At 51.8% G+C, this 26,630-nt stretch overlaps 1 protein-coding gene across 1 annotated transcript in view; it reads left to right on the top strand.

Annotated features, from left to right (window-relative positions):
- The first annotated feature begins 4,409 nt into the window (after positions 1–4,409).
- The window catches only part of LOC142302328 (uncharacterized), a 213,082-nt gene continuing 190,861 nt past the window's right edge, over positions 4,410–26,630 (top strand). Inside the window, exons 1-2 of the mRNA XM_075343390.1 lie at positions 4,410–4,500; positions 20,645–20,804. Of these exons, the coding sequence (XP_075199505.1) occupies positions 20,702–20,804 (103 nt within the window). The 5' untranslated portion in view covers positions 4,410–4,500; positions 20,645–20,701. The remainder of the gene's footprint in view (positions 4,501–20,644; positions 20,805–26,630) is intronic.

Here is a 26,630-nt window from a genome sequence, read left to right as displayed (position 1 = left end):
TCTTTATATGCAATGAAGTGCTCAGTGGAATGAGACCTCTTCCATCTGCGCTCAGCAATTCTGGAAGCCAGTCTCAGTTCTTTAATCTGACTGGTGTGCCAGGGTTGCCTGTTGATTGTGCGGGTTTTGGTGTGTGTGAGGGGGGCGGCTGATTCGAGAGCTGCAGAGATTGTAGTGTTGTATAAAGTTGCAGCAGCATCTGCATCGTGTAGAAATGCAATGTCTGTGAGAGGGAGAAGGGACTGAGAAAGGGCGTGTAAATCAATGTGTTTGATATTTCTGCGAGGGTGTGAGAGTTTGTGGAGGGGGGGTTGCGTAGTTGGAGAAGAGTGGGAAGAGAATGTGAGTAGGTTGTGGTCAGACAGGGGGAGAGGTGAGTTAGAGAGGTTAGATAGGGAACAGAGGTGAGTGAAGATGAGGTCCAGCGTGTGGCCATCTTTGTGAGTGGCTGCAGAAGACCATTGGGTGAGGCCGAAGGAGGCAGCGAGTGTTAGAAGTTTGGAGATGGATGAGTGGGAAGTGTCAATGGGGATATTGAAATCACCCATAATGATGGTGGGGATGTCGTTGGAAAGGAAGTGTAGTAGCCAGGTGGTGAAATGATCAAAAAAGGCAGTGGCTGGCCCTGGAGGGCGGTAAATGACAGCCAGTTGAAGGTTGGAGGGGGCGTAGATGCGAACGGAGTGCACCTCAAAAGATGGGAGAGTAACCGAGGGTGGTAGTGGAATTGGTGTAAAGGAGCATTGGTCGGACAGGAGCAAACAAACTCCTCCACCATTCTTGTTACTGGGGCGGGTGGTGTGAGAGAGTTGGAAACCGCCATAAGAAAGTGCAGCAGGAGAGGCAGTGTCAGAGGGGGTGAGCCAGGTTTCTGTGATGGCGAGGAAAGAGAGTTTATTAGTGATGAAAAGATCATGAATGTAGGATAGTTTGTTGCAGACAGAGCGAGCGTTCCATAGAGCTCCTGTTAGTGGGACTGGGGGAGCGGGGGTCGGGTGAATGTGTATGAGGTTTGAGAGGGTGCGGAAATTTGTGTTAAGTTGTGGATGTGGGTTTGAAGTGACAATAGGGATGTGGTGAGGAGGACCAGGATTTTGTGCAATATCCCCAACAGTGAGGAGAAGCAGTGAGAGTGTTAGTAGGCGAGAGCAGGAGAGGCCGTGAGGTGGCCGTGAGTGTCTGGAGACTCTGGGTGTAATATTGAGGAAAATGTCTGAGGGGAAGGTGAGATGGGTGGGGAGGATGGAGGGAGAGATGAAAAGTTCATTACTGGGTTTAGGGATCAAAGGGGGCAGTAGAAAGTGAAGTATTATAGAGGTGAAAGTTAATAGACACACGAACATTGTTTACATTGACTATGTGGTCAAATACCTTCCGGTCCCTTCCGGCCCAATTCTGGCCTAATTCAATGCATCATACTTATATGGTGCAGACTTGTCATGGGGCAGACAAAGTCTTTGGGCAGACTTTGGCCTGTCCCATTATATACACATACAAGTGCATTCAGCTGTGAAGGGGTGGGGTGCAACAAGAACCCCTTGATCATATCTATATATGTTCTGTCCTTTTATATATATATATCTATATTTGATAGATCAGGCATTTTTAAATTAGATATTTGGTATCGCCGTATTTAAAAATGCCCAATCTATCAAATATAAAATTACCGTATTTTTCGGACTATAAGACGCACCCTGGTTTTAGAGGAGGAAAATAGAAAAATAAAATTTTAAGCAATAAATGTGGTCATGACACACTGTTATTGGGCGAGGATCTGCTGCTGACACTGTTATGGGGGTAATCTCCCCAAATTCTCTACTAAGGTACCCCATCCTGTTAATGATTCTGCTGCCTTGTATATACAGTATATGTCCCTCATCCTGGTATAGCCCACATCCTGCTATATACCGTCATCCTGGCATATGGCCGCATCCTGCTATATACTGGCTTATGGCCGCATCCTGCTATATAGCCCATCCTGGCATATGGCCCCATCCTGCTATATAACCAATCCTGGCATATGGCCCCATCCTGCTATATACCCCCATCCTGCTATATACCTCCATCCTGCTCATATACCCCCATCCTGCTCATAATATACCCCCATCCTGCTCATATACCCCCATCCTGCTCATATACTCCCATCCTGCTCATATACCCCATCCTGCTATATTCCCCCATCCTGCTCATATACCCCATCCTGCTCATATACCCCCATCCTGCTCATATACTCCCATCCTGCTCATATACTCCAATCCTGCTCATATACTCCCATCCTTCTCATATACTCCCATCCTGCTCATATACCCCATCCTGCTCATATACCCCCATCCTGCTCATAATATACCCCCATCCTGCTCATATACCCCCATCCTGCTCATATACCCCCATCCTGCTCATATACCCCCATTCTGCTCATATACCCCATCCTGTTCATAATATACCCCATCCTGCTATATGCCCTCATCCTGCTATACACCCCCATCCTGCTATATACTCCCATCCTGCTATACACCCCCATCCTGCTATATACCCCCATCCTGCTATATACCCCCATCCTGGTGTACGGCCCGCATCCTGTGGCACATAAAAAAATAAACGCTCATACTCACCTTACCTCACTCCCTGCAGCATCGCTCCTCCTCCCGTCTGTGTCATCAGCAGCGCCGCTGAGTGGAGCCAGTCACGATCCCTGCAGCATCGCGATGTCCTCCTGTCTATGCCGGCGGCGGCTGCGTGTGGACACGTGCGCACAGCGATGACGTCATCACTGTGCACACCGCTAGTCTCCACACAGCCGCCGCCGGCACAGGCAGGAGGACATCGCAGTGCTGCAGGGATTGTGGCCGGTGAGTATACTGATTCACTGCACCCCGCGCTGATGATGATGTGCGGGGGGCAGTGAATACAGCCGCATATGATCACTCGAGGATGTAGTTGCCAGGGTTGATCATGCGGGCCGGCTGTTTATCCCTCGCCCATCATCCCTCCCACCTGTCAGCACCGGCTTCAGCGCTGAGAGATGATGGGCGGGATGATGGACGAGCATATTAAATGAGCGGGTCCACGTGGTCACGGCAGGCTGCTGCAGCCTGCTCATGCCCTCGATGACCCGCTCCACCGCAGCACCCTCATTCCCCGCAGCCCTACATTCAGACTATAAGACGCACCCCTCACTTTCCCCCAATATTTGGGTGAAAAATAGTGCATCTTATAGTCCGAAAAATACGGTATCTGATCAGTAAAGGGCGTAACAAGTAAAGAAATCAAAACCTCAGAATTACGTTTTTTGTCGCTGCAATATTGCAATAAAATGCAATAATAGGTGATCAAAATATCGCATCATTGCAAAAATGGTATCATTAAAAATGTCAGCTCAGGACACAAAATATAAGCATTAACACAACAGCGGATTATGAAAAATGAGCATGTTACAGGTCTTGGAAATGGCACCAAAAGTGCAAGGTTTTTTTTGACAAATTTCTGTTTTTTTTCAACACTTAAATAATAAAAAAAAACTATACATTTTTGGTATCTATGAACTCGTATTGACCTGGTCCGTTTTACTATACTGTATATAGTGAACATGGTAAAAAACCCCCACATTTTGGAGTTGCACTTTTTTGCAATTTCACCGCCCTTGGAATTTTTTTCCTGTTCTCAGTACAATATGTGACAGATAAATCCAAAAGAATTATTTGCCGCACCACCCCCCGCACACCTCTATTAGGACAACTCCAGGATCTGGACAAGGGTCTCCACGTAGCTGGTGCCAAAGTGCCAGTCCGCAGCAAGTATATGCTTAGCGTGAAAGTCCTGAGAAGTAAATGGACGGCACTCACCAGAATCCAGTTAGAACGTTTATTTAGTGCGGTGCATAAAAACGGCCGTCGTCCGTGAGGGGGCTCGTCTGCTGCTCTACTCCTGCCTTTTTATGCACCGTTTACTTCTCTGGACTTTCACAATATGAGACAGAATTAAAGGTGTAATTAAAGATGTAATTAAAAAATAAAACTCGCCATGATATGGCTATATAGATGGAAAAATAAAAAAGGAAATGACTCTTGGAAAAAAGGAAAACAAAAAACTGAAAACGCCGGGTGGGAAAGGGCTAAACAACAAATCTGCTTGATATTATGTTATACACAGCCTCACGTACATTGTATTGCAGTTTATACTTCGTATGTATACAGTACACTGGACAGTAATAAGTACATGACTCTGCTTTGTTCCCTTCTCTCTAGTAATAATCACCATGTAAAGAGAGGTCACAACAGTGAGGGGATTTTCACAACTTTGTTTTGTGCAGGACACGTGACTTTTGGGGCGAGGACTGAATTGCTCAGCAGATACTTTCTTATGACAATTGTCTGGAAAGTTGTTCCCATAGTGAAAGCAGCAGGAAGCAATACAAACATGGCAAACAAAAGTGATGCAGCCTAGGCACTGCATAAGGCTTCCATACAGCCTGGAGAAAGGACCATATCGCTTCTTGTTCAGGTAATGACTTCTTGCATCAATGTGCCTCACTTCAGAAAATGGCACTTGGTTCAGAATTGCGTAATATTGTACTAAAACATTTTCCGTCAGTAAATGTATTAACAGAAGAACATTGGTTTCAGTTGGAGATGGAGGCGGTGGTGAGAGAGTACATTTTGGGAGGATACATTTATGGTGCCAGTACTTTAATGCGTTATATACTACTGATATCAGTGATTGTATCTCAAAGATAAACTAACTGTTCTGAAAAGTTCAGACCGTTACTGCTTTAAAAAATATTCACAAAACTTTTAGATTATCGTCTTCTGTCATAAGATCATCAACACATACTGCTGCATACAACATTCTGACGCGTCTCTTCAGTCCTGGTATGCCCCGACCTGAAATTTGATTCTTGACTGCGATCACTATATGGCAGGGTTGCCAACATGCCCTTTTATTTTTTCTGGATGGCTTTTCAAAAAAACACGAACTTTGTTTTTTACAAACAAGTTTAAAAAAACATAATCGTTATGATTAGAAGTGATCCATGTCTATACACCATAACTCTGGTATGAAGACATCAGCTGTATTCACTGTGAACTGTAAAATGATGATAATTACAGTCAAAATAATCTGTATAAGTTTTTATCCAACAGGTGTGAACAGGTGCAAGCTGAAAACACATTATAACTACAAAACATATACAGCTGTATACTGAAATGCTAGCAATGAATAAGAGAACTCTGGTATTGCATTACTGCTATAGGGATATTTAAAAAAAAAGAGATATTTAGCTTATGTATTGGCCAATGTATGTGAGCCCAATCACCACAGCAAGGTAATCTCTATATACTGGGAACCTAACTTAAAATACCTCTACACATATAATGCATTACAAATATATATATATATATATATATATATATATATATATATATATATATATATATATAAAAAGCATGAAGCTGTATATGTTTTGTAGTTACAAATGTCTTTTCAGCTAACACCTGTTCACACCTGTTCGATGTGCAGGTCAGTTTTTTTTATATATATATATATATGTAGTACATTTCTTTCTGACTGAGCACTTCACCCTGTAATCAGGCTGTGTTCATTCCCCTTTATAGCCAGATCCTTTCTGCCCAGACATGTAGGTATTTAACCCAGATAGGGGTATTTAAGGGTAGGGTTTCCGGTACATAGAGATATACCTTGCCGTTGGTTACTGGGCTCATATACATTAGCCAATGCATCAGCTAAATATCTCTTTTTTTCAAATATTCCTATAGCAGTAATGCAATATGAGAGTTCCCTTATATATTGTTAGCATTTTAGCGTGCAGCTGTATGTGTTTTGTAGTCCAAAAAAACATGGATGCCTTCAATTTTTTTTACGGACAGGGCAAAAAAGTGTCACATTTTTACAGACTGACCTATAATTTATGGATGGTTAGCAACCCCACTATAGTATATGGATACATCCACATATACCGGATTTGCTGCAGCCAATCCATAGCAGGGAAACTGGAATGATATTATGTCTCCATCCTACATAATGACTTCCCATCACATGTCACTGCTGCAGACGTTAATGCAGGGGTGGGATTAAAATTTTTAACAACAGGTTCTCTGTAAACCCCACCCATTTGAAAACCACACCCATTCTGTAACCCCACCCACTTTGTTAGCCACACCCATTTTCACACACTTTCCTCAACCAAAAATACAAGTAATTTAAAGTATAATCTCTTTCCCCTTCTTCCCCTCCTATACCTTCACTCTCCTGTCCAGCACCAGTTGTTCCCGTCACTGTCAGTCATATTGTATTAAATGGTTTTTCTACAGTTTTTAAAAATTATTACTAAAAATTATTGCTAAATTGGAACGGACGACCTTCCCCATACAGATCCCGTCCCATGTGGTCTCTCCCCCCCTGCAGATCCCATCCCATGTGGTCTCTCCCCCCCTGCAGATCCCATCCCATTATGGCCCCTTTTCCCCTGCAGATCCCATCTATTATGGCCCCTTTTCCCCTGCAGATCCCATCCCATTATGGCCCCTTTTCCCCTGCAGATGCCATCCCATTATGGCCCCTTTCCCCCTGCAGATACCATCTTATTATAGCCCCTTTCCCCCTGCAGATCCCATCCCATTATGGCCCCTTTTTCCCCTGCAGATATCATCCTATTATGGCCCCTTTCGCCCTGCAGATCCCATCTTATTATGGCCCCTTTCGCCCTGCAGATCCCATCCTATTATGGCCCCTTTCGCCCTGCAGATCCCATCCTATTATGGCCCCTTTCTCCCCTGCAGATCCCATCCTATAATGGCCTTTTTCCCCTGCAGATCCCATCCTATTATGGCCCCTTTCTCCCCTGCAGATCCCATCCCATTATGGCCTCTTTCCCCTGCAGATCCCATCCTATTATGGCCCCTTTTTCCGCTGCAGATCCCATCCTATTATGCCCCCTTTTTCCCCTGCAGATCCCATCCTATTATGGCCCCTTTTCCCCCTGCAGATACCATCCTATTATGGCCCCTTTTCCCCCTGCAGATACCATCCTATTATGGCCCTTTTCTCCCCTGCAGATCCCATCCTATTATGGCCCCTTTTTCCCCTGCAGATCCCATCCTATTATGGCCCCTTTTTCCCCTGCAGATCCCATCCTATTATGGCCTCTTCTCCCCCTGCAGATCCCATGCTATTATGGCCCCTTTTTCCCCTGCAGATCCCATCCTATTATGGCTTCTTCCCCCCCTGCAGATCCCATCCTATTATGGCCCCTTTTTCCCCTGCAGATCCCATCCTATTATGGCCTCTTCTCCCCCTGCAGATCCCATCCTATTATGGCCCCTTTTTCCCCTGAAGATCCCATCCTATTATGGCCCCTTTTTCCCCTGCAGATCCCATCCTATTGTAACGGAGTGGCAGGGGTGCCTCGGGGATTGTAGTCGTGGCCCCTTTTTCTAGCAGGCTTACCCCTGGCTCCGCCGTCACTTTTGGGACAGGAGATGACTTGGTGGGGCAGAGTGTGGTGGTGCAGATAACGCCGTCAGAAGTACAAACACTTTGCAGATGTAGGTCGATTGAACCAGCAGGCATGTTTATTGAACACTTCTTCATCACAGAGGCAAAACACATCAGATGACTTCACACTTTTGCTAGGGGAAAACCTGTTCTGGACGTCTCCTCTAGTGGGGATGTGCCCGGCTACTCCACTTCACCTGGCTCCCACTCCGGCTAACACAGACTGGACCCACACCAATACTGCTTCACACTTGAGGACACTTCTTCTCTTCTTTTCTCTCACTTTCCTGTTCACCCAGCTCCCACACTCTGCCCCTTCTGCTTCTTCTCTCCCGTCCCGGACTCGACTACCTCTGGTTCTAGCTTTTTCTTAACAACCCTTTTCCTCCCTCCCCTTTCTTCTGCCGGCTCCTCCTTTCCTCTACCCGGTTCCTATGGGGACAGCCGTCCCACCCGGCCACTAGGGGAACCCACTAAAACAGTAAAACATTTTTATTAAATCACATCGGTATTAACAACTTTCAGGGTAAACCACCTCCTTGTAAAGGGTCTGCCCACCCCTTACACTATTATGGCCTCTTTTCCCCTGCAGATCCCATCCTATTATGGCCCCTTTTTCCCCTGCAGATCCCATCCTATTATGGCCCCCTTTTCCCCTGCAGATCCCATCCTATTATGGCCTCCTCTCCCCCTGCAGATCCCATCCTATTATGGCCCCTTTCTCCATATAGCCACATATAGTAACAGTTCCCATCTTATGCGGCCCCTCTCCCTGCAGCTACGGCTCACTGAGCGGCTTACCTGATCCAAGCAGCACCGGCCTCTCCTGTGTCTCCCGTCCTCCTCCGCGGCTCTCTGCAGTCACAGTGACGCTGACAGACAGCAGGAGGAGGAGCTCCCTCCTCACACTGCCGTGACCTGTGTCTGCAGCGTCAGCGCGTCAATGTACGCCGGGTCAGGGAGCCGAGGCTGCACTGAACCAGGAATTGCGGTGTCGCGGGAGGAAGAGGGGACGCCTCGCCCTCCCTACTGCTCGGGTCCGGCTGCTGCGGCCCGCTGCTGCCGCTGCTCGGTGGCTCGAGCGATGGGCCGGATCCCGGGGGCTCGAGCGGCGTTCCTCGCCCGTGAGTGAAAGGGGAATTGGTGTTTTGGGATAGCTTATTGTCCGTGACGCCACCCACGGTTGTGGTGATTTGTTGACACCACCGCTGCTCTGTATGGGGATCCCGGGAGTGGTGGTATGGAGCAGCTAGATGTGAGTCCTCCCCTCCGTGGGTAGGGGGTTGGTTGTCCCGGGGCCCAGTGATGAGGTGGGTGATGCAGGGCTTGGTGGGGTGCAGGGACGCGGGGGCAGGTCTGTGCCTTGCGGCACTGTGGTACTCACTCAGCCTGAGACGATGACACAGTTCTCGGTAAAACACATGGCTGGAAAGACGGTTCCCGTGGACGGCTGCACTTGCTTTCCCCAGTAGGTGACGGTGACGGTCCCTTTTCCCTGCACCTAAGATGATGATGGTTGCGATGGGTTCCCACCGGTAACCCGCTCCCCGGCTTGGATATGGGCCGGAGGAGCCCTACTTTGCCCGCAGGCGCTGGCCCTGAGAAACTGGTGCCCTGGCGGTGGCGGTGTCTCTCCGTTACGGTTGGACTGTTGCCTTCAATCGGGACTTGGTTGTTAGGAGACAGACGTCCCCTTCACTGACGGATTTGGCAAATTATGGCGACTCCTAGCCTTGCCGGGATCCGAAAGGCCCCTGCCCTGGTGCTGACTGTTCTTCGTATACTGCTCCAGACCGCCGGGTCACCACCCGTCCGCGGTCCTTCTAGCAACCTCCAAGCAGTCACCCCTGCAGACTATCACCGCCGTCTGCTGACCTTGCTGTCACTGTCCGGGGCACACACCCGGAACAACTTCAGGCCTTACTACTCTCGCTTTTTCTGTCACTTCAGCTTTTCTCCTTAGCTCCACTACTACTTCCTTCTACTTCACTCCCCTAGCTTGAACTCCTCCTCAGACTCTAGTCTGGCTTCACTGCCTGGTTCTCCCGCCTCCAGGGCTGTGAACTCCTCGGTGGGCGGAGCCAACCGCCTGGCCCACCCCCTGGTGTGGACATCAGCCCCTGGAGGAAGGCAACAAGGATTTTAGGTTAGCCTTGGTGTTCCTAACTGGGGTGTAGGGTGTGGTGGTGTTATGCCCTGTGACCCCTGGCTTGCCCAGGGCGTCACATTCCCCCTTAGCAAAATGCAGACCGTCCGCGGGCTGCCCGTCCAACACCGGTTTTATTTTCTGAAAAATATATAAGGTAAAACGGTAAACATAACAACTTATGACATCATCCCACATCGGGAGGTTCAGTACTTAAACGTTGCAAACGGTTTACGGTTACGGTCTCCGCTCTCTCGCACCCAAGTAACCTGGCCCTGATGCTGCTCCTAAAGCCCAGGCAGCACCCCTTGACCCCAGTCCTGCACCAAGTTACCCGAGCGGGATCTGTCCTTCCCCTCCAGAGGGTAGCCACCGGTTCCTGTGGTGGCTAGGCCCCAGCCTGCTCTGCTGTGGGCCCTCCCTCCAACCTGCCTCTCCGGAGGCGGTAATTGCGGAAATGGTAACGGTAACACAACTTATTTACAAGCCACTAACGTCTGTGGTTGCCCTGCAAGTTCACGGGCTTGTCCATGAGCAGTTACTCATGCAACTTTTTAAACGGTCCCCACGGGGACAACGGTGCCGGCAACGGCCGGTTCTTTCAATCACGGTCAGACAATCTGGTAACTGTTCGGTTATCATTTTTGCTTATCTTTAAAACTTTCAAAACAAAACTCAGCGGTGGTCCCAACGGGGACGGTGCAACGGCGCTCCGCTGCCGTTACTCATACTCTTCGGCATCACCTGAGGGAGGGGGTGCGGCGCTCACACGGGACTCCTGGCTGCCCCTTAGCTTAGCATCCAGCGCGAACCACCCCCTCTCCCCACAGTGCCGGGTGTACTGCACGATGTCGCCCGGCATCAGGTTACGGCCGGGATGCTCCTCAGGCAGGTGGGCATTCACATCCCGCCGGGCTATAAACACTTTGGCCTCCAGGCCCGGTTCATATATAAACCCATAGCCCCGGCGGACATCAAACCGCCTCACCTGCCCTTCGTACAGCGGCCCCCGGACACAGAAGGTTGCCTGACGGAGACTCTCTTTTTCTCTGATTGCACGGGCCACCAGCTCCGCTTTCTTCCTCTCCCTCTCACCGATCTCCAGGCCCAACGGTACCGGCTCCCTGTCCCAGTACGGCGCTGCTGCGAGCTCCGGCGCACGGGTCGGGCGCCGCAAGACCTGTTTGACATTGCCCACTGCTGGTACTCTGGGCGACAGGTCCCGCGGTGACTTGGCCTTAGACGCTGCCTTGCATCGGCAACCCGGCGCAACCTCAGCCGAGGTGTGGGGGATGGGCACAGGGGCTTTCCGCAGTTGGGCCTTCGGCACGGAGCGGGTCATCGGCTCCGGCTCGGGGACTTTCTCGGAAGACGCCTCCGGTTCGGTTTTCGGAGCCTTCCAGGGCAACACCTCCGGTCGACTACGGGCTCCGGCTACAGGTCGGCCCGCCTGGGCGGGCATGCTGGGTATCGCTACCGGTTGCGGTGGTAGCGGGCCTAATGGCGGGGTCACGGCTTCCGAGATGGGTGGCGAGGGAGGCAGCGGGGGGAAAGGGCTTGGACCGGGTCCCGCAGCCGCGATGACCGGCCCTTCAAGGGCATCGGGGCGTGGGTCACTCACCCTCCCTTCCTCCGCTTCCTCCTCGCGTCTCCACACGGTTGCTATAACGTCCGCCATGTCGGTCTCCAACTTCTCCATGAGGAGCTGCATCTTGACCTGCAGCCTTTGGTAGAGCTGCGCGGTCTGGATCTCCACCCACGCCGCGGTTCCAGGCGCAGAGGCTACGGTGTTGCGGGACGGCATCCACATGCTGCTGGCGGCTTCTCGCAGGAACAAGATGTCCGCAGAGTCCTGGAGTCCCTGCTTTTATAGCTGCGTTCACATGCAGCCAGCCGCCATTGCGTCCCCCTTAGCTTCTTTCCGGCCCCTCCTCTCTCGGGGCGGGGTTTTGGCCTTCGCGCCTCTACTACTCGAGAAGACGCTCGAGCGGGAACTTTTCGCGCCAAAGATGGCGACTTCTCAATTTTTCCGGCCGGATACCTCCGGCGGTCACAAGGCACACCTCTACCCAACGGCAGAGCGGTAAGATCCTGTTCGTGACGCCAAGTTGTCGCGGGCGGAGGAGGGGACGCCGCGCCCTCCCTACTGCTCGGGTCCGGCTGCTGCGGCCCGCTGCTGCCGCTGCTCGGTGGCTCGAGCGATGGGCCGGATCCCGGGGGCTCGAGCGGCGTTCCTCGCCCGTGAGTGAAAGGGGAATTGGTGTTTTGGGATAGCTTATTGTCCGTGACGCCACCCACGGTTGTGGTGATTTGTTGACACCACTGCTGCTCTGTATGGGGATCCCGGGAGTGGTGGTATGGAGCAGCTAGATGTGAGTCCTCCCCTCCGTGGGTAGGGGGTTGGTTGTCCCGGGGCCCAGTGATGAGGTGGGTGATGCAGGGCTTGGTGGGGTGCAGGGACGCAGGGGCAGCTCTGTGCCTTGCGGCACTGTGGTACTCACTCAGCCTGAGACGATGACACAGTTCTCGGTAAAACACACGGCTGGAAAGACGGTTCCCACGGACGGCTGCACTTGCTTTCCCCAGTAGGTGACGGTGACGGTCCCTTTTCCCTGCACCTAAGATGATGATGGTTGCGATGGGTTCCCACCGGTAACCCGCTCCCCGGCTTGGATATGGGCCGGAGGAGCCCTACTTTGCCCGCAGGCGCTGGCCCTGAGAAACTGGTGCCCTGGCGGTGGCGGTGTCTCTCCGTTATGGTTGGACTGTTGCCTTCAATCGGGACTTGGTTGTTAGGAGACAGACGTCCCCTTCACTGACGGATTTGGCAAATTATGGCGACTCCTAGCCTTGCCGGGATCCGAAAGGCCCCTGCCCTGGTGCTGACTGTTCTTCGTATACTGCTCCAGACCGCCGGGTCACCACCCGTCCGCGGTCCTTGCAGCAACCTCCAAGCAGTCACCCCTGCGGACTATCACCGCCATCTGCTGACCTTGCTGTCACTGTCCGGGGCACACACCCGGAACAACTTCAGGCCTTACTACTCTCGCTTTTACTGTCACTTCAGCTTTTCTCCTTAGCTCCACTACTACTTCCTTCTACTTCACTCCCCTAGCTTGAACTCCTCCTCAGACTCTAGTCTGGCTTCAACTGCCTGGTTCTCCCGCCTCCAGGGCTGTGAACTCCTCGGTGGGCGGAGCCAACCGCCTGGCCCACCCCCTGGTGTGGACATCAGCCCCTGGAGGAAGGCAACAAGGATTTTAGGTTAGCCTTGGTGTTCCTAACTGGGGTGTAGGGTGTGGTGGTGTTATGCCCTGTGACCCCTGGCTTGCCGGAGGTATGCGGCACGGAGGTATGCAGATTCATTTGTGCTAGAGTCTTAAAGAGACACTAACATAAATGAATACAGCAGGGAACCGGATCTCCAGAGCTGTTTCTTGCCGGTTCTGGGAACCGGCTGCTATTTTAACAACCGGTTCTCCAGCACCGGACAGAACCGGCTGAATCCCACCCCTGCGTTAATGGATTATTTGCACCCTCAGATTTGGCTCCAGATCCTCATGTAATCTTCAGAAAAATCAACTGTTTTGGTTTGTTGCAGATGTTGACTCATTGAATTCAGGGGGAAAGTCTGAAACAAAACTAAAAGTTGCATGCAACATAGATTGACATGCAGCAAATTTAAAAATCCTTGCATGCCTACACTGAAAAATTCCAAAGATTGTGAACAAGATTCTTACATTTTCAGACTTTTTTTGATATAATATTAGATTTACAGCCAAAAAAAGCAGACACAATATGTGCTGCTAGTGTAAGATCTGTTAACATTTACATATATAGGTTAGAAGACTGTGGACTTTTCCTTGTTATGCTGCCACCTACTGTAAAAACAAAGAACAGCGGGCACAAACCCCTGCTGCTTGATTTACTTGGTACAGTCCTGAACAGGATGTGCAGAGGAGCTTTGGTTTGGTAGCTGTTTTTATGTAGAGAAGTGTGTGTCCGGACGTGCGGAAGAAGGCAAGGCCGCATTCTGCCCTGCTGAACAAGGTCCAAGTACCTGAGTGTTGCGTGACATCTCCCCAAGACACAGATCCAAGAATGGCTGGATGTGGAGTGAGGAGCCAGACAGCACGGGCAAATTACAGATCCGGGACAAAGACTGAACTTTAGAGGTGTCTGCCGGCGGAATACGGGCCCCAACGGTGACGAGGTACCCCACGCTGAAACCTGCAGTTAAGTGTGCACACTACTTTAGTTAGGGACAGATAGGAAAAGACTCTGCACTGTGTTATACGAGTAAGATAACAAGGACTCTGCGTTTTTTTGTTTAATAAGGATTTCTGTGTTTTGCTTTTGGGAGTACAATCTGAGGCTTCCTATCCTTGACAAGCTATTCAAAGTAGTTGTATGTATATTGCATTATCTCTACTGCTGTGCTCCTTTCCCGCATTTTTCCTCCACCTGTGTTGTGCAATATGTTATTAAATTTGCATTGATTAACCCCCGTGGTTCCGTGCAGTCCTTGCGTATCCCGTTACCTGCAGGTTATTACATTTGGCGTAGTCGGCAGGATATGCAGGCTGGTACGGAACAATGGACGGACAGGGGGGTGTCGCTGATGGAGGTGTTCTAATACAACCTGATGGGGGAATACCAGCAAGGCAGCTGTCCCTGGGGGCTATGCTGACCCATATACCAAAATTTACTGGCAGCAATGTACCTCTCCATGACTGGGCGCAGAGAGTGAGGGGCATGTTGAGAGTAGCAGGAGTGACTGCAGAAAATCAAGGGGAGATATTGTTGATTGCCCTTGAAGGCCATGCTCAAGAGACCATTTTATTGCGCCCTGAGAGTGAACGAAAGACGTTAGAGCAGGTGGTGAAGATTCTTGAGAGAGTGTATGGCGGGAAACCAGAAGCAGGAGATTTACAGGTGCAACTGTTCTACAGGCTGCAGGGTGAAGAAGAAGGTCTGCCACAGTATGCAAATGCACTCCAGAGAATAATGAGACAAATGCTTACAGCAGAGCCAGAGCTAGCACAAACCCCCGGTTATGCTGACCGTACCCTACGAGATCAATTCCTCCGTGGGTTACATAACCCCAAGATCAAAGGTGCCCTCCGTGAACGGCTCAGGGTAGAAAAAAAACTAACTTTCCAGCAGATATTGGAAGAAGCAGTCTCCCGCGCACAAACTGAAAATTGCGACCCGCAGAACGCCTGGGGTGAAGTTTGTATGCATAAGGTAGTCCCGGGTGAGAAAAACCGAGAACCGAGCCAGCTTGAGGCTAAAGTGGATCAGTTACAAGAGACTGTTACTGCTCTACAAGAGTTGCTGAAGAATATGCAAGCCCCGGCGTCAGAAGTGAGAACTACAGCACCGCGGCCAAATACCCGCATGCATACCTATCAAGAAGAGAGGGGACAGATCGAGCAGAGACGATCAAGACCCGCTGGAGACTACCAGTGTTGGAACTGTGGAAATCGGAATCATTTATTCCGACACTGTCCGGAGAGGAAGACGTCTCAAGAAAGACCGCCGTTAAACTAGTGCCTCCCTCCATGGATGGGCACATGGCGGGGAGACCAACTGAGCTTAGAGAAAACCAACGCCCTGAAGATATAGCAGCTTGCACGCCGACGATCACGGCCGAATTTGAAGGGAAAGAAGTAAGATGCCTGATGGATACTGGGTCCCAAGTGACCACCATGCCAGAACAGTTCTTCTACCAACATTTTGGACAAACTGTATCCATTGACAAAGGGGCACATATCAAACTGAGGGCTGCAAACAATCTTCCCATTCCGGTTGTAGGGGTCGTGTGGATGGACATACATGCCTGTGGCCAGAACTTAGGCAAAAAAGGGATTGTGTTAACGAAGGGCCGGTACGACAGAGAGGTGCCAGCTATCGTGGGCATGAATGTCCTGAAAGAATTAGACCAGTTGCTCTTCAACAAGGGGAGCTGTGATTACTGGAAGACAACAGTTGCTAACAGGCCGGCCCAAAAGGTCTTCCAACACCTTATCCGTGCCCGAGGACTGTGGAAGAATGGTGGGAGCCGCTACCCGGTGGGGAGGGTTCGAGTCCCAAGACAGACAACAATTACTCTACCTCCAAATCGTGAGACAGTCCTCACCTTGCCAGTCGGGGCCCACTGTACACTCGAGGGGATGGAGGTGTTGGTGGAGCCTTACCGTGATGAAGAGAACGGAGACGAACCGTTGGTGGCTCGCACTTTAGCAACAGTAAGAAATGGAAGGGTCCCTTTCCGTTGCGTGAACACCGGTGAACAGGCCTACACCTTGACCTTGGGAGTTGTTCTGGCCCATGTCTACCTGGCGCCTGAAGAGGTGGCGGCCGCAGAATCGATTGAATTGCAGCCCATGGCAGGGGAAGCCTGGACTTGGGCTGTTTCTATGGAAAGAAAAGAGAAACCCACTGATCAATGGAACAGTTGCGTCATCTTAGGGCAGATGGGAGTGGACCTGAGCCCCTTCGCTTCGGAGCAAGCCCAAGCCATAGAGGACTTTATTTGGGAGAATCAAGCCACGTTCTCCCGTCACGCAGAAGATTTCGGCTGTACTGACAAGATTCAGCACGAAATACCCACAGGAGATGCCCCACCGATCAGGGAAAGGTACAGACAAATACCCCCAAAGTACTACCAAGAGGTAAAAGAGCTTTTGGCGCAGATGCTGAAGAGCGGGGTGGTAAGAGAAAGTCAGAGTCCATGGGCTGCCCCAATCGTGCTGGTCAAGAAAAAGGATGGGTCTACCCGCTTCTGTGTTGGCTACCGCAAGCTTAATGGATGCACGGTTCGTGATTCCTACCCTCTGCCCCGGATAGAGGAGTCCCTGTCGGCGTTGGGAAAGGCACGTTACTTCTCCTCCCTTGATCTGGCCAGCGGATATTGGCAGCTCCCTGTGGCAGAGAAAGACAAGGCCAAGACCGCATTTATTGTACCCATGGGACTCTTCGAGTTCAATCGCATGCCGTTTGGACTAAATAATGCCCCAGGAACTTTTCAGCACCTCATGGAAAGTTGCCTTGGAGACATGAACTTCGAGGCCACATTGATTTACCTGGATGACATAGTAGTGTATTCTGCAACTTTTGAGAAACATCTAGAAAACCTGGGCCAAGTGTTTCAGCGGTTACGGGCCCATGGGCTTAAACTAAAACCAAAAAAATGCCGGATCTTTCAGGAAGAGATTGAATATCTCGGACACAAGGTGTCAGAAGCCGGCGTACAGCCCTCCGATGGGAAAGTGAGAGCAGTGCTACAATGGCCCACACCCAGCACAGTGCGAGAGGTTCGAGCTTTCCTGGGGCTAGCCGGATATTACCGTCGCTTTATCAAAGATTTCGCGAAGGAGGCAGAACCTTTGCACGAATTGCTCCGAGGGACTGCAAAAGGACCAAAAGCACAGAAAATTTGCTGGGGACCAAGACAAGCAGAAGCCTTACACCGATTGAAAGAGGCCTTGGTTAGCGCCCCTGTGCTTGCCTATGCAGACTATAACCTCCCCTTTCGGTTGTATACAGACACGAGCCTCTGCGGCCTGGGTGCAGTACTGGCCCAGGTACAGAATGGTACTGAACGGGTGATTGCATATGGAAGTTGGACGTTGCGAGAAGCCGAGCGCAATCCCGAGAATTACAGTTCCTTTCGGCTGGAGTTACTGGCACTAGTATGGGCAATAACCGAAAGGTTCTCGGAATATCTCACGGGAGCCCAAATTGAAGTCTATACGGATAATAATCCCCTGGCTCACATCTCCACCGCCAAACTGGGAGCAATGGAACAGAGGTGGCTGGCACGACTCTCCAGATACAATTATCATGTGCAGTACTGCTCTAAGCATGAAAATCAGAATGCGGATGCCCTTTCTCGTGTTACCACCGAAGCCCCAGTGGGGGAGAGAGATGAACAGTTGGAGGAAGACGAAATTCCGGACTTCAGTAAATTCACCGCTCAAGTGGTAGAGGCTCGTATGCTGGAAATTACGTCGGGCACGACATCACGCCTGCTTGGCCAAACCAGAGAGGAATGGGTGAAAATCCAGTCATCTGACCCAGAACTGCTTCAAGTGAAAGAGTGGGTGATCCAGCAGCGCAAGCCTAGAAAGGAAATACGGGCCACGCTGTCGCACGTGGCCCTCCAGATTCTCAGCCAGTGGGATAAGCTGTCGGTGCAAGAAGGGATGCTGTATCGGAAGGTGCACCTAGCTACAGAGTTGGAAGTACGGTGGCAAGTAGTGATACCCCAGAAGATGGCAGTACCACTGGCCCGAGAGGCGCATGAGAAGGGAGCCCATTTCGGACCGGACAAGACTTACCAGTGGTTGCAAAGAATAGTATACTGTCCTCAGATGCTTCAGGCAGTAGAGAAGGCCTGTAAACTGTGCCGTTCCTGCGAGTTAAGTAAGGCTCCCCCACAGCAAGCACCAGTACAGACTATTGTAACCAAAGAGCCGTTGGAAGTACTCATGATCGATTATCTGAAGATTGTCCACTCCCACCGGGGCTATCAGTTCTGCCTTGTGATGACAGATCACTTCTCCAAATTTGCGGTTGTGACGCCCACCAGAGATCAGACAGCTGAATCAGCTGCTCGAGCCATCAGTGATGACTTTATCCGGGTGTACGACTGCCCCAAAAGAATACATTCTGACCAAGGGGCTTGCTTTCAGGGCAGTGTCATGAGAGAGCTGCAAAGGATTTACGGAATGCAGAAGTCAAGGACTACGCCTTATCATCTGCAGGGCAACGGAGCCTGCGAGAGATTTAACTGTACCCTCCTACAAATGCTACGCACGTTGGAGGATGATCGTAAGAATCACGCAGAACTCGTGTGGGCGTACAATAATCGCGTCCACTCCACCACTGGGTACACCCCATACGTACTACTGTTTGGAAGAGCTGGAATAGGCATTGAAGAGCTCAACCTGGCTCCCCCCGAGATCAGCGAAGGTCAGAGCGTAGGTTCCTGGGTTGACTGTCACCGTCGATGGCTGGAGACTATCCATCGAATTGTCACCAAGCGGCTGCAAGAAAAGACACACCCGCAGCGGAAACCTGTGTGTGAAGCCCCGTTCGTGCCAGGAGACCGAGTACTAGTTGCAGAGAAACACCCGAGACACAAGTTGAGTGAGCGCTGGAAAACGGAGCCGTACATTGTGATCAGAAGAATCTCTCCCCACGGATCAGTATACGAAGTGAGAGGCGAGCGAAGAGGCGACACCCTCATCCTGCATCGTAATATGCTGAGGCCCTGCTATTCAGAAGACAGGACCAGACAAAGTACCTCGAAGATGGTGCCCGTGCCCGTTCCTGTTACCGTCGAAGAGGGCTCTGACGATGAAGAATGGTGGCGGGCCCCGACCAACCCAGAAGACTGGGAGAGATCCACACCCCCATCCATTCAAGACACAGGTGCCACCCCTGCAGAGCAGGAGTCACCAATCGCCAGCGATAGGGACGAGAATACTGTACTCCCTGATACGGCGCCAACGTCTGGTGACTTAGCCGTAGTACCACGCCGGACTGAGCGGGCTAACGCTGATATTCCCCCTGATCGATACATGGCAGATGAATTTGTGTGTTCTGTCACTGGATCCTGTTTTAAGACATTGGCTCCCAAGCACCAGGTTGTGAAGCAGGGCAGGAGTTGCCACCGTGTGCCCCTGTGCAGAGCGCCTCAGGAGAGTATCGGCCGGGACGGCCGAGGTTAAAGAGGGGGGGAAATGTAAGATCTGTTAACATTTACATATATAGGTTAGAAGACTGTGGACTTTTCCTTGTTATGCTGCCACCTACTGTAAAAACAAACAACAGCGGGCACAAACCCTTGCTGCTTGATTTACTTGGTATAATCCTGAACAGGATGTGCAGAGGAGCTAGTTTGGTTTGGTAGCTGTTTTTATGCAGAGAGGTGTGTGTCCGGACGTGCGGAAGAAGGCAAGGCCGCATTCTGCCCTGCTGAACAAGGTCCAAGTACCTGAGTGTTGCGTGACATCTCCCCAAGACACAGATCCAAGAAAGGCTGGATGTGGAGCGAGGAGCCAGACATCACGGGCAAATTACAGATCCGGGACAAAGACTGAACTTTAGAGGTGTCTGCCGGCGGAATACGGGCCCCAACGGTGACGAGGTACCCCACGCTGAAACCTGCAGTTAAGTGTGCAGACTACTTTAGTTAGGGACAGATAGGAAAAGACTCTGCACTGTGTTATACGAGTAAGATAACAAGGACTCTGCGTTTTTTTGTTTAATAAGGATTTCTGTGTTTTGCTTTTGGGAGTACAATCTGAGGCTTCCTATCCTTGACAAGCTATTCAAAGTAGTTGTATGTATATTGCATTATCTCTACTGCTGTGCTCCTTTCCCGCATTTTTCCTCCACCTGTGTTGTGCAATATGTTATTAAATTTGCATTGATTAACCCCCGTGGTTACGTGCAGTCTTTGCGTATCCCGTTACCTGCAGGTTATTACACTAGCAGTGACAGACTGTGGCGGCAGGGGCCTACCAGAACATTGACTCTGGGGTCTCACTGATAAACTACATGCAAATATTACACTCCAAAATTTACCTTTGCTCCTATAATATATTATACTGGGTAGTTTGTAAAATGAATGATGAGTTCCTTCCTTTCTCTCTACATAGTGAAGTGTATTGTGCCAACTACTGATTATGTTGGGGTGGTAAGAGATGTACTATTGCAAAGGGGTCCACCGGAGGATTCTCCTGTTCTGCTGTAGGCCAGTCCAAGCTTGGCTGCTAGTAGGGCCTAAAATGCAAATATCATTTAATGGGAAGGGATGCATTGATACAGTTTGTACTGCATTTGATTCTCAAAATTGGAAACAATATTATTTTTGTACCAGTAAATTAGGGCAGATTCAAGTCTAGATATTGAAGGTCTCATATTTCTTTGAATTCTTTATGTAATCACATAGAATATTTCTTAATACTTTGACAGCAAATATGATGCAGTGCTAAGGTACCTACAGCCATCGAGGGGTCATCACTTGGCATCATGGCGATGCAGAGACATTTTAATGTCCGAGATTGTCACCAAAGGTCCATAACAGCACTTGGCTACCACACAGCAAGAAGAGAGTTTCTTACAGGCTTTGAAGGTAAGGAAAATGTATATTCAGAGAATAGACACCAATAATAATATGAAGATTAACAAATCAAATATCATACAGCAGAAAAATAGTATAATAAAATAGTAAAACAGTTGGTAGAGTATTGGGAGACCCAGGAGAATGGAAAAAAGGCTCAATAGTATGTGTCAGCATTAACAAAGATACATATCATGTCATGCACCACATAACCCAAGACAGAGATGAGGGGTAAATGCCGTAACTAACTGCTAAGAGTGGTATTGTCGCTCGCTGAGTGTCATGGTGGCATCAGACGCTGTTCAGAACACAGACTCTAAAAGCCCTGTCACACACAGAGATAAATCTTTGGCAGATCCGTGGTTGCAGTGAAATCATGGACATATTGTTCCATTTGTACACAGCCACAAACCTGGCACTGATTGTCCACAATTTCACTGCAACCACAAATCTGCCGCAGATTTATCTGTGTGTGACAGGGCCTTAACACTTCTCACTATACTTTCTCTGCTGCTCCTTAGTTGCACAGACAGGCATCGACCAGCTGTGTGTCCATTAGTGATTGGTCTAGGAGGAGTTAATCTCTGCTAGTCTGCTGATTACCTTTTTGATCACATGTTGTGGGAGACCTATCACAGGTACTTCCTGCCTTTTTAAGATGGAGGAATTTGTCTTCCTTTGCCAACTATAGCTTTCTGTTACACGAGTCTGTCTGTGGTTGTTTTCTAGTCTGGTGATTTACTCGGTGTTGCTTGGTGTGTGACTCGCCCACCCCAGGGCTATGGGACACCCGGTGCCGGGCCGGACTAGTCCGCAGGGTCGTCAGTGGTGGCTGGGCCCGACTCCGTACCCTGGTGGGGTCAATTAATATGGCTGGTGACTTGGGGGGTGATTAAAGTTTATATTTGTCGTGACGCCACCTGTGGTTTGCGGCTATTAAGCTGCCGCTGCTGTATGAGGCCTCCGGGGTGGTGGAACGACAGCAATGGTGGTACTGCTCCCCACAGGTGGAGCGGTGCCCCAGGGCACAGTTGGTGCTCGTGAGAGTCTATGGTGTGATGGAAGTCTATGCAGGCGGCAATAACTGAGACAACACCAGAGGGTGCAATTCCAAGGTCTTTACTCACATTTCCTGGGCTGCAGCACACTGGTGCCTCTGGGTGGCTGGAACCCACTGTCAGGGACCTCTGCCAATCCTGGGTAGATCTTGGAATGAAAGCCGGTACCCTCTTCTAAAGTGTCTCTGTCTTCAGCTGTCTCCTTAAGCCTTGCCCTTGTTGGATGAACCTGGCTCGGCCTCCACTACAGCCTCCAGGCCGGGGGCTCGCCTGTCGGATATTTACCCCCTTTCTGAAGGTTCTGCTGTGGGCTGTGGCCCGGGGAGTTTGCAACTTTCCCTGGGCCTCGGTTTTTACTGTTGGAGATGATTTTTTACTCCTCTGGTTTCTAGGGACCGTCCCCTGTTGCAGCTTGATCCCTCCACCGAATGACTTTGTGGAACAGGCCCTACGCTTGTAAGCCTTGCAGCGGCCCTGGAATCCCTTCTTTTCTCTGCTTGGTGTCACCTGGACCCTCTGAGTCCCAGGATCTTCACCAGGAAGCGTCTCTTTCTTTCTTTGCTCCTGTCTGACTAGAGCTCTATCCTCAGCTCCCTTCTCTGCCTCCCGCAGACTCTCTCTCCTACTACTCACTCAACTAGATCTTCCCTTCTCTCTTCTTCCCTCGGGTAGCTCCTCCCACCTCCCCAGTTGCTAAGATCTACCCTATAGGAGCAAGGATGGGTCTAACGGCCCCTCCCAGCATGCAGCATGGGAGGGTTGCTGCCAGGGCCGGCGTCACCACCCAGCATACCCGGGCAAATGCCGGGGCCCTGGACAGCCGGGGGGGCCCATTCGCGAGTTCTGGGAACCACAGTCCTCTGCAGGAAACTGCGGGTGCTGTCCCTTTAAGGCACGCTGTCCACAGTGTTCCCTGTAAACTCCTTGTCTGAACTTCATGGGCGGAGCTATCACACAGCGTCCTGCTCCAGTCACTGTCCCACAGATGAAGGCAAGGAACAGTGCCAGCCAGCGACCCCCAGCACAACGCTGCCCTCCAGCGCTGTGTGGACCCCCTCTCCACAGTGATTTGAGTGGTATGTTCAACAACCCTCCCCGCACCCCGATTTATGGGCTCCAGTGAGCTGCATGGGCTTTTTTACCCCTGAGATGTATGTCCTGGCCCCCAACTATGTGCTGTCCCCCAGAGCCGAGTGTGTGGGGCCCCCCCAGAGCTGAGTGTGTGGGGCCCCCCAGAGCCGAGTGTATCGGGCCCCACAGAGCCGAGTGTGTGGGGCCCCCAGAGCAGAGTGTGTGGGGCCCCCATAGCCGCGTTTGCACATGTCTCAGATCATGTCCCATCATAATCTAAAACCCCTTGCATTAAAAGGAGATAACTACAATAGTAAAGGCCCCGTCACACTAAGCAACATCGCTAGCAACATCGCTGCTAACGAAAAACTTTTGTGACGTAGCAGCGATGTTGCTAGTGATGTTGCTGTGTGTGACATCCAGCAACAACCTGGCCCCTGCTATGAGGTCGTTGGTTGTTGCTGAATGTCCTGGGCCATTTTTTAGTTGTTGCTGTCCCGCTGTGAAGCACAGATCGCTGTGTGTGACAGCGAGACAGCAACAACTAAATGTGCAGGCAGCAGGAGCCGGCTTCTGCGGAGGCTGGTAACCACAGTAAACATCGGGTAACCAAGAAGCCCTGTCCTTGGTTACCCGATATTTACCTTTGTTACCAGCCTCCACCGCTCTCACTGTCAGTGCCGACTCCTGCTCTGTGCACATGTAGCTGCAGGACACATCGGGTTAATTAACCCGATGTGTGCTGTAACTAGGAGAGCAGGGAGACAGCGCTATGCATTGTGCGCTGCTCCCTGCTCTGTGCACACGTAGCTGCAGGACACATCGGGTTAATTAACCCGATGTGTGCTGTAACTAGGAGAGCAGGGAGCCAGCGCTAAGCATTGTGCGCTGCTCCCTGCTCTGTGCACATTTAGCTGCAGTACACATCGGGTAATTAACCCGATGTGTGCTGTAACTAGGAGAGCAGGGAGCCAGCGCTCAGTGTGCGCTGCTCCCTGCTCTCTGCACGTGTAGCTGCGTGCGCTGGTAACCAAGGTAAATATCGGGTTGGTTACCCGATATTTACCTTAGTTACCAAGCGCAGCATCTTCCACGCGGCGCTGGGGGCTGGTCACTGGTTGCCGGTGAGCTCACCAGCAACTCGTGTAGCGACGCTCCAGCGATCCCTGCCAGGTCAGGTTGCTGGTGGGATCGCTGGAGCGTCGCAGTGTGACATCTCACCAGCAACCTCCTAGCAACTTACCAGCGATCCCTATCGTTGTTGGGATCGCTGGTAAGTTGCTTAGTGTGACTGGACCTTAAGTGTGTGTCTGGGTGAAGCAGAGCCGAGTGTGTGTCTGGGTGAAGCAGAGCCGAGTGGGTGTCTGGGTGAAGCAGAGCCGAGTGGGTGTCTGGGTGAAGCAGAGCCGAGTGGGTGTCTGGGTGCAGGAGAGCCGAGTGTGTGTCTGGGTGAAGCAGAGCCGAGTGGGTGTGTGTCGCCCTGGGCAAGCCAGGGGACACAGGTCACAACACCACCACACCCCACACTCCAGGTAGGCACACCAATGCTAACCAGAAATCCTTGTTGCCTTCCTCCAGGAGTCTGTTGATGCACACCAGGGGGTGGGCCAGGCGGTTGGCTCCGCCCACCGAGGAGCTCACAACTCTGGAGGCGGGAAAACCAGGCAGATTAGCCCAGGGAGGGCAAGTGTGAGGAGCTAAGTGAGAGAGCAAACAAGAAGTGAAAGTAAGAAAGTGGAAAAGGAGGAAAGAAAGTGAAGTGGCAGTAGAGAAGGAAAGCCTGAAGGGTCCAGCTCTGTGTAGGGCCAGAACAGCAAGGTCAGCGACGGCGGTGACTGTCTGGAGGGGGACCGTTTGGAAGTTCCTGGAAGGACCCCGTTGGCTGTGTGCCCGGTGGTCTGGAGCAGTGTTCCGAAGGACAGTCAGCACCAGGGCAGGGGCCTCTCGGACCCCGGCAAGGCTAGGAGTCGCCAAATTTGCCGAATCCGTCAGTGAAGGGGACGTAGATCCCCCAACAACCAAGTCCCGATTGACGGCAACAGCCCAACCAGTACAGGGGAGACACCGCCACCGCCAGGGCACCAGTTTCCCCAGGGCCAGCGCCTGCGGGCAAAGTGTAGAGCTCCTCCGGCCCAGATTGCAGTCGGGGAGCGGGTAACCGGAGGGAATCCACCGCTACCATCAGTCAACATAGGTGCAAGGAAGAGGGACATCACCGTCACCTACCGGGAGTGCAGGTGCAGCCGTCTGTGGGACCGTCCTACCAGCCGTTTGGTTTACCGTACAAACTGTGTCCGTGTCTCAGGCTGAGTGAGTACCACCGTGCCGCAAGGCACAGCGCTGCCCCCGCGTCCCTGCGCCCACCAGGCCCCGCACCTCCTTCTCCACCACCGGGCCACGGGATCACCAACCCCTACCCACGGAGGGGCAACACAACATCTGGCTGCTCCGCATCACCATCCCCGGGACCCCCGAATTGAGCAGCGGTGGTGAAATCACCACAACCGTGGGTGGCGTCACGAACTATAACAAATCCCCCACACCCAACCACAAACAACCCCCCTTTCACTCACGGGCGAGGAGTGTCGCTCGAGAAACCCCGGGATCCGGCCCACAGCTCGAGCCACCACTGAGCAGCTGCCGGACCCGAGCAGAAGGGGTGAGCGTAGTGTGCCGACACCCTCCTCCCCGCCCGCGACAACTTGGCGTCACGAACAGGATCTTACCGCTCTGCCGTCTGGTAGAGGTGCGCCTTGTTACCGCCGGAGGTATCCGGCAGAAAAATTTCAGAAGCCGCCATCTTTGGCGCGAAAAGTTCCCGCTCGAGCGTCTTCTCGAGCAGTAGAGGCGCGAAGGCCAAAACCCCGCCCCGAGAGAGGAGGGGCAGGAAAGAGCTAAGGGGGACGCGATGGCGGCTGGCGGCATGTAGTCGCGAATATAAAAGCAGGGACGCCAGGACCTTGCAAGCATACCGTTCCTGGAAGCAAACAGAGAAGCCATCATGTGGATGCCGTCCCGAAACACCGTGGCCCCCGCACCGGGAACCGCAGCGTGGGTGGAGATCCGAACCGCGCAGCTCTATCAAAGGCTGCAGGTCAGGATGCAGTTCCTCATGGAGGAGTGGGAGGCCGACATGGCGGACGTTGTAGCCACCGTGCGGAGACGCGAGGAGGAGGCGGAGAAAGGGAGGGTGAGTGACCCACGTCCCGATGCCCTTGAAGGGCCGGTCATCGCGGCTGTGGGGCCCGGTCCAAGCCCTCTCCCCCCGTTGCCTCCCTCGCCACCCGTCCCGGAGGCCGTGACCCCGCCACTAGGCCTGCTACCACCGCAACCGGTAGCAGTACCCAGCGTCCCCGCCCAGGCGGGCCGACCTGTAACCGGAGCCCGCGGCACACCGGAGGTGTTACCGTGGAAGACGCCGAAAGTAGAACCGGAGGCATCCCTTGAAAAACTTCCCGAGCCGGAGCCGATGACCCGTTCCGAGCCGAAGGCCCGGCAGCGGAAAGCCCCTATGCCCATCCCCCACACCTCGGCTGAGGTGGCACTGGGTTGTTGCTGCAAGGCAGCGCCCAAGGCCATGACACCGCGGGATACGCCGCCCACCTTCCTGACAGTGGGTAACGTTCTGGATGTCCCGCGGGGCCCGACCCGTGTGCCGGCGCTGGCAGCAGCGCCGTACTGGGATAGGGAGCCGGTACCGCTGGGCCTG

This window comes from Anomaloglossus baeobatrachus, chromosome 4, assembly GCF_048569485.1.
Source record: "Anomaloglossus baeobatrachus isolate aAnoBae1 chromosome 4, aAnoBae1.hap1, whole genome shotgun sequence".
Taxonomy (NCBI): Eukaryota; Metazoa; Chordata; class Amphibia; order Anura; family Aromobatidae; genus Anomaloglossus; species Anomaloglossus baeobatrachus.
This window is presented reverse-complemented; position numbering and strand designations above follow the sequence as displayed.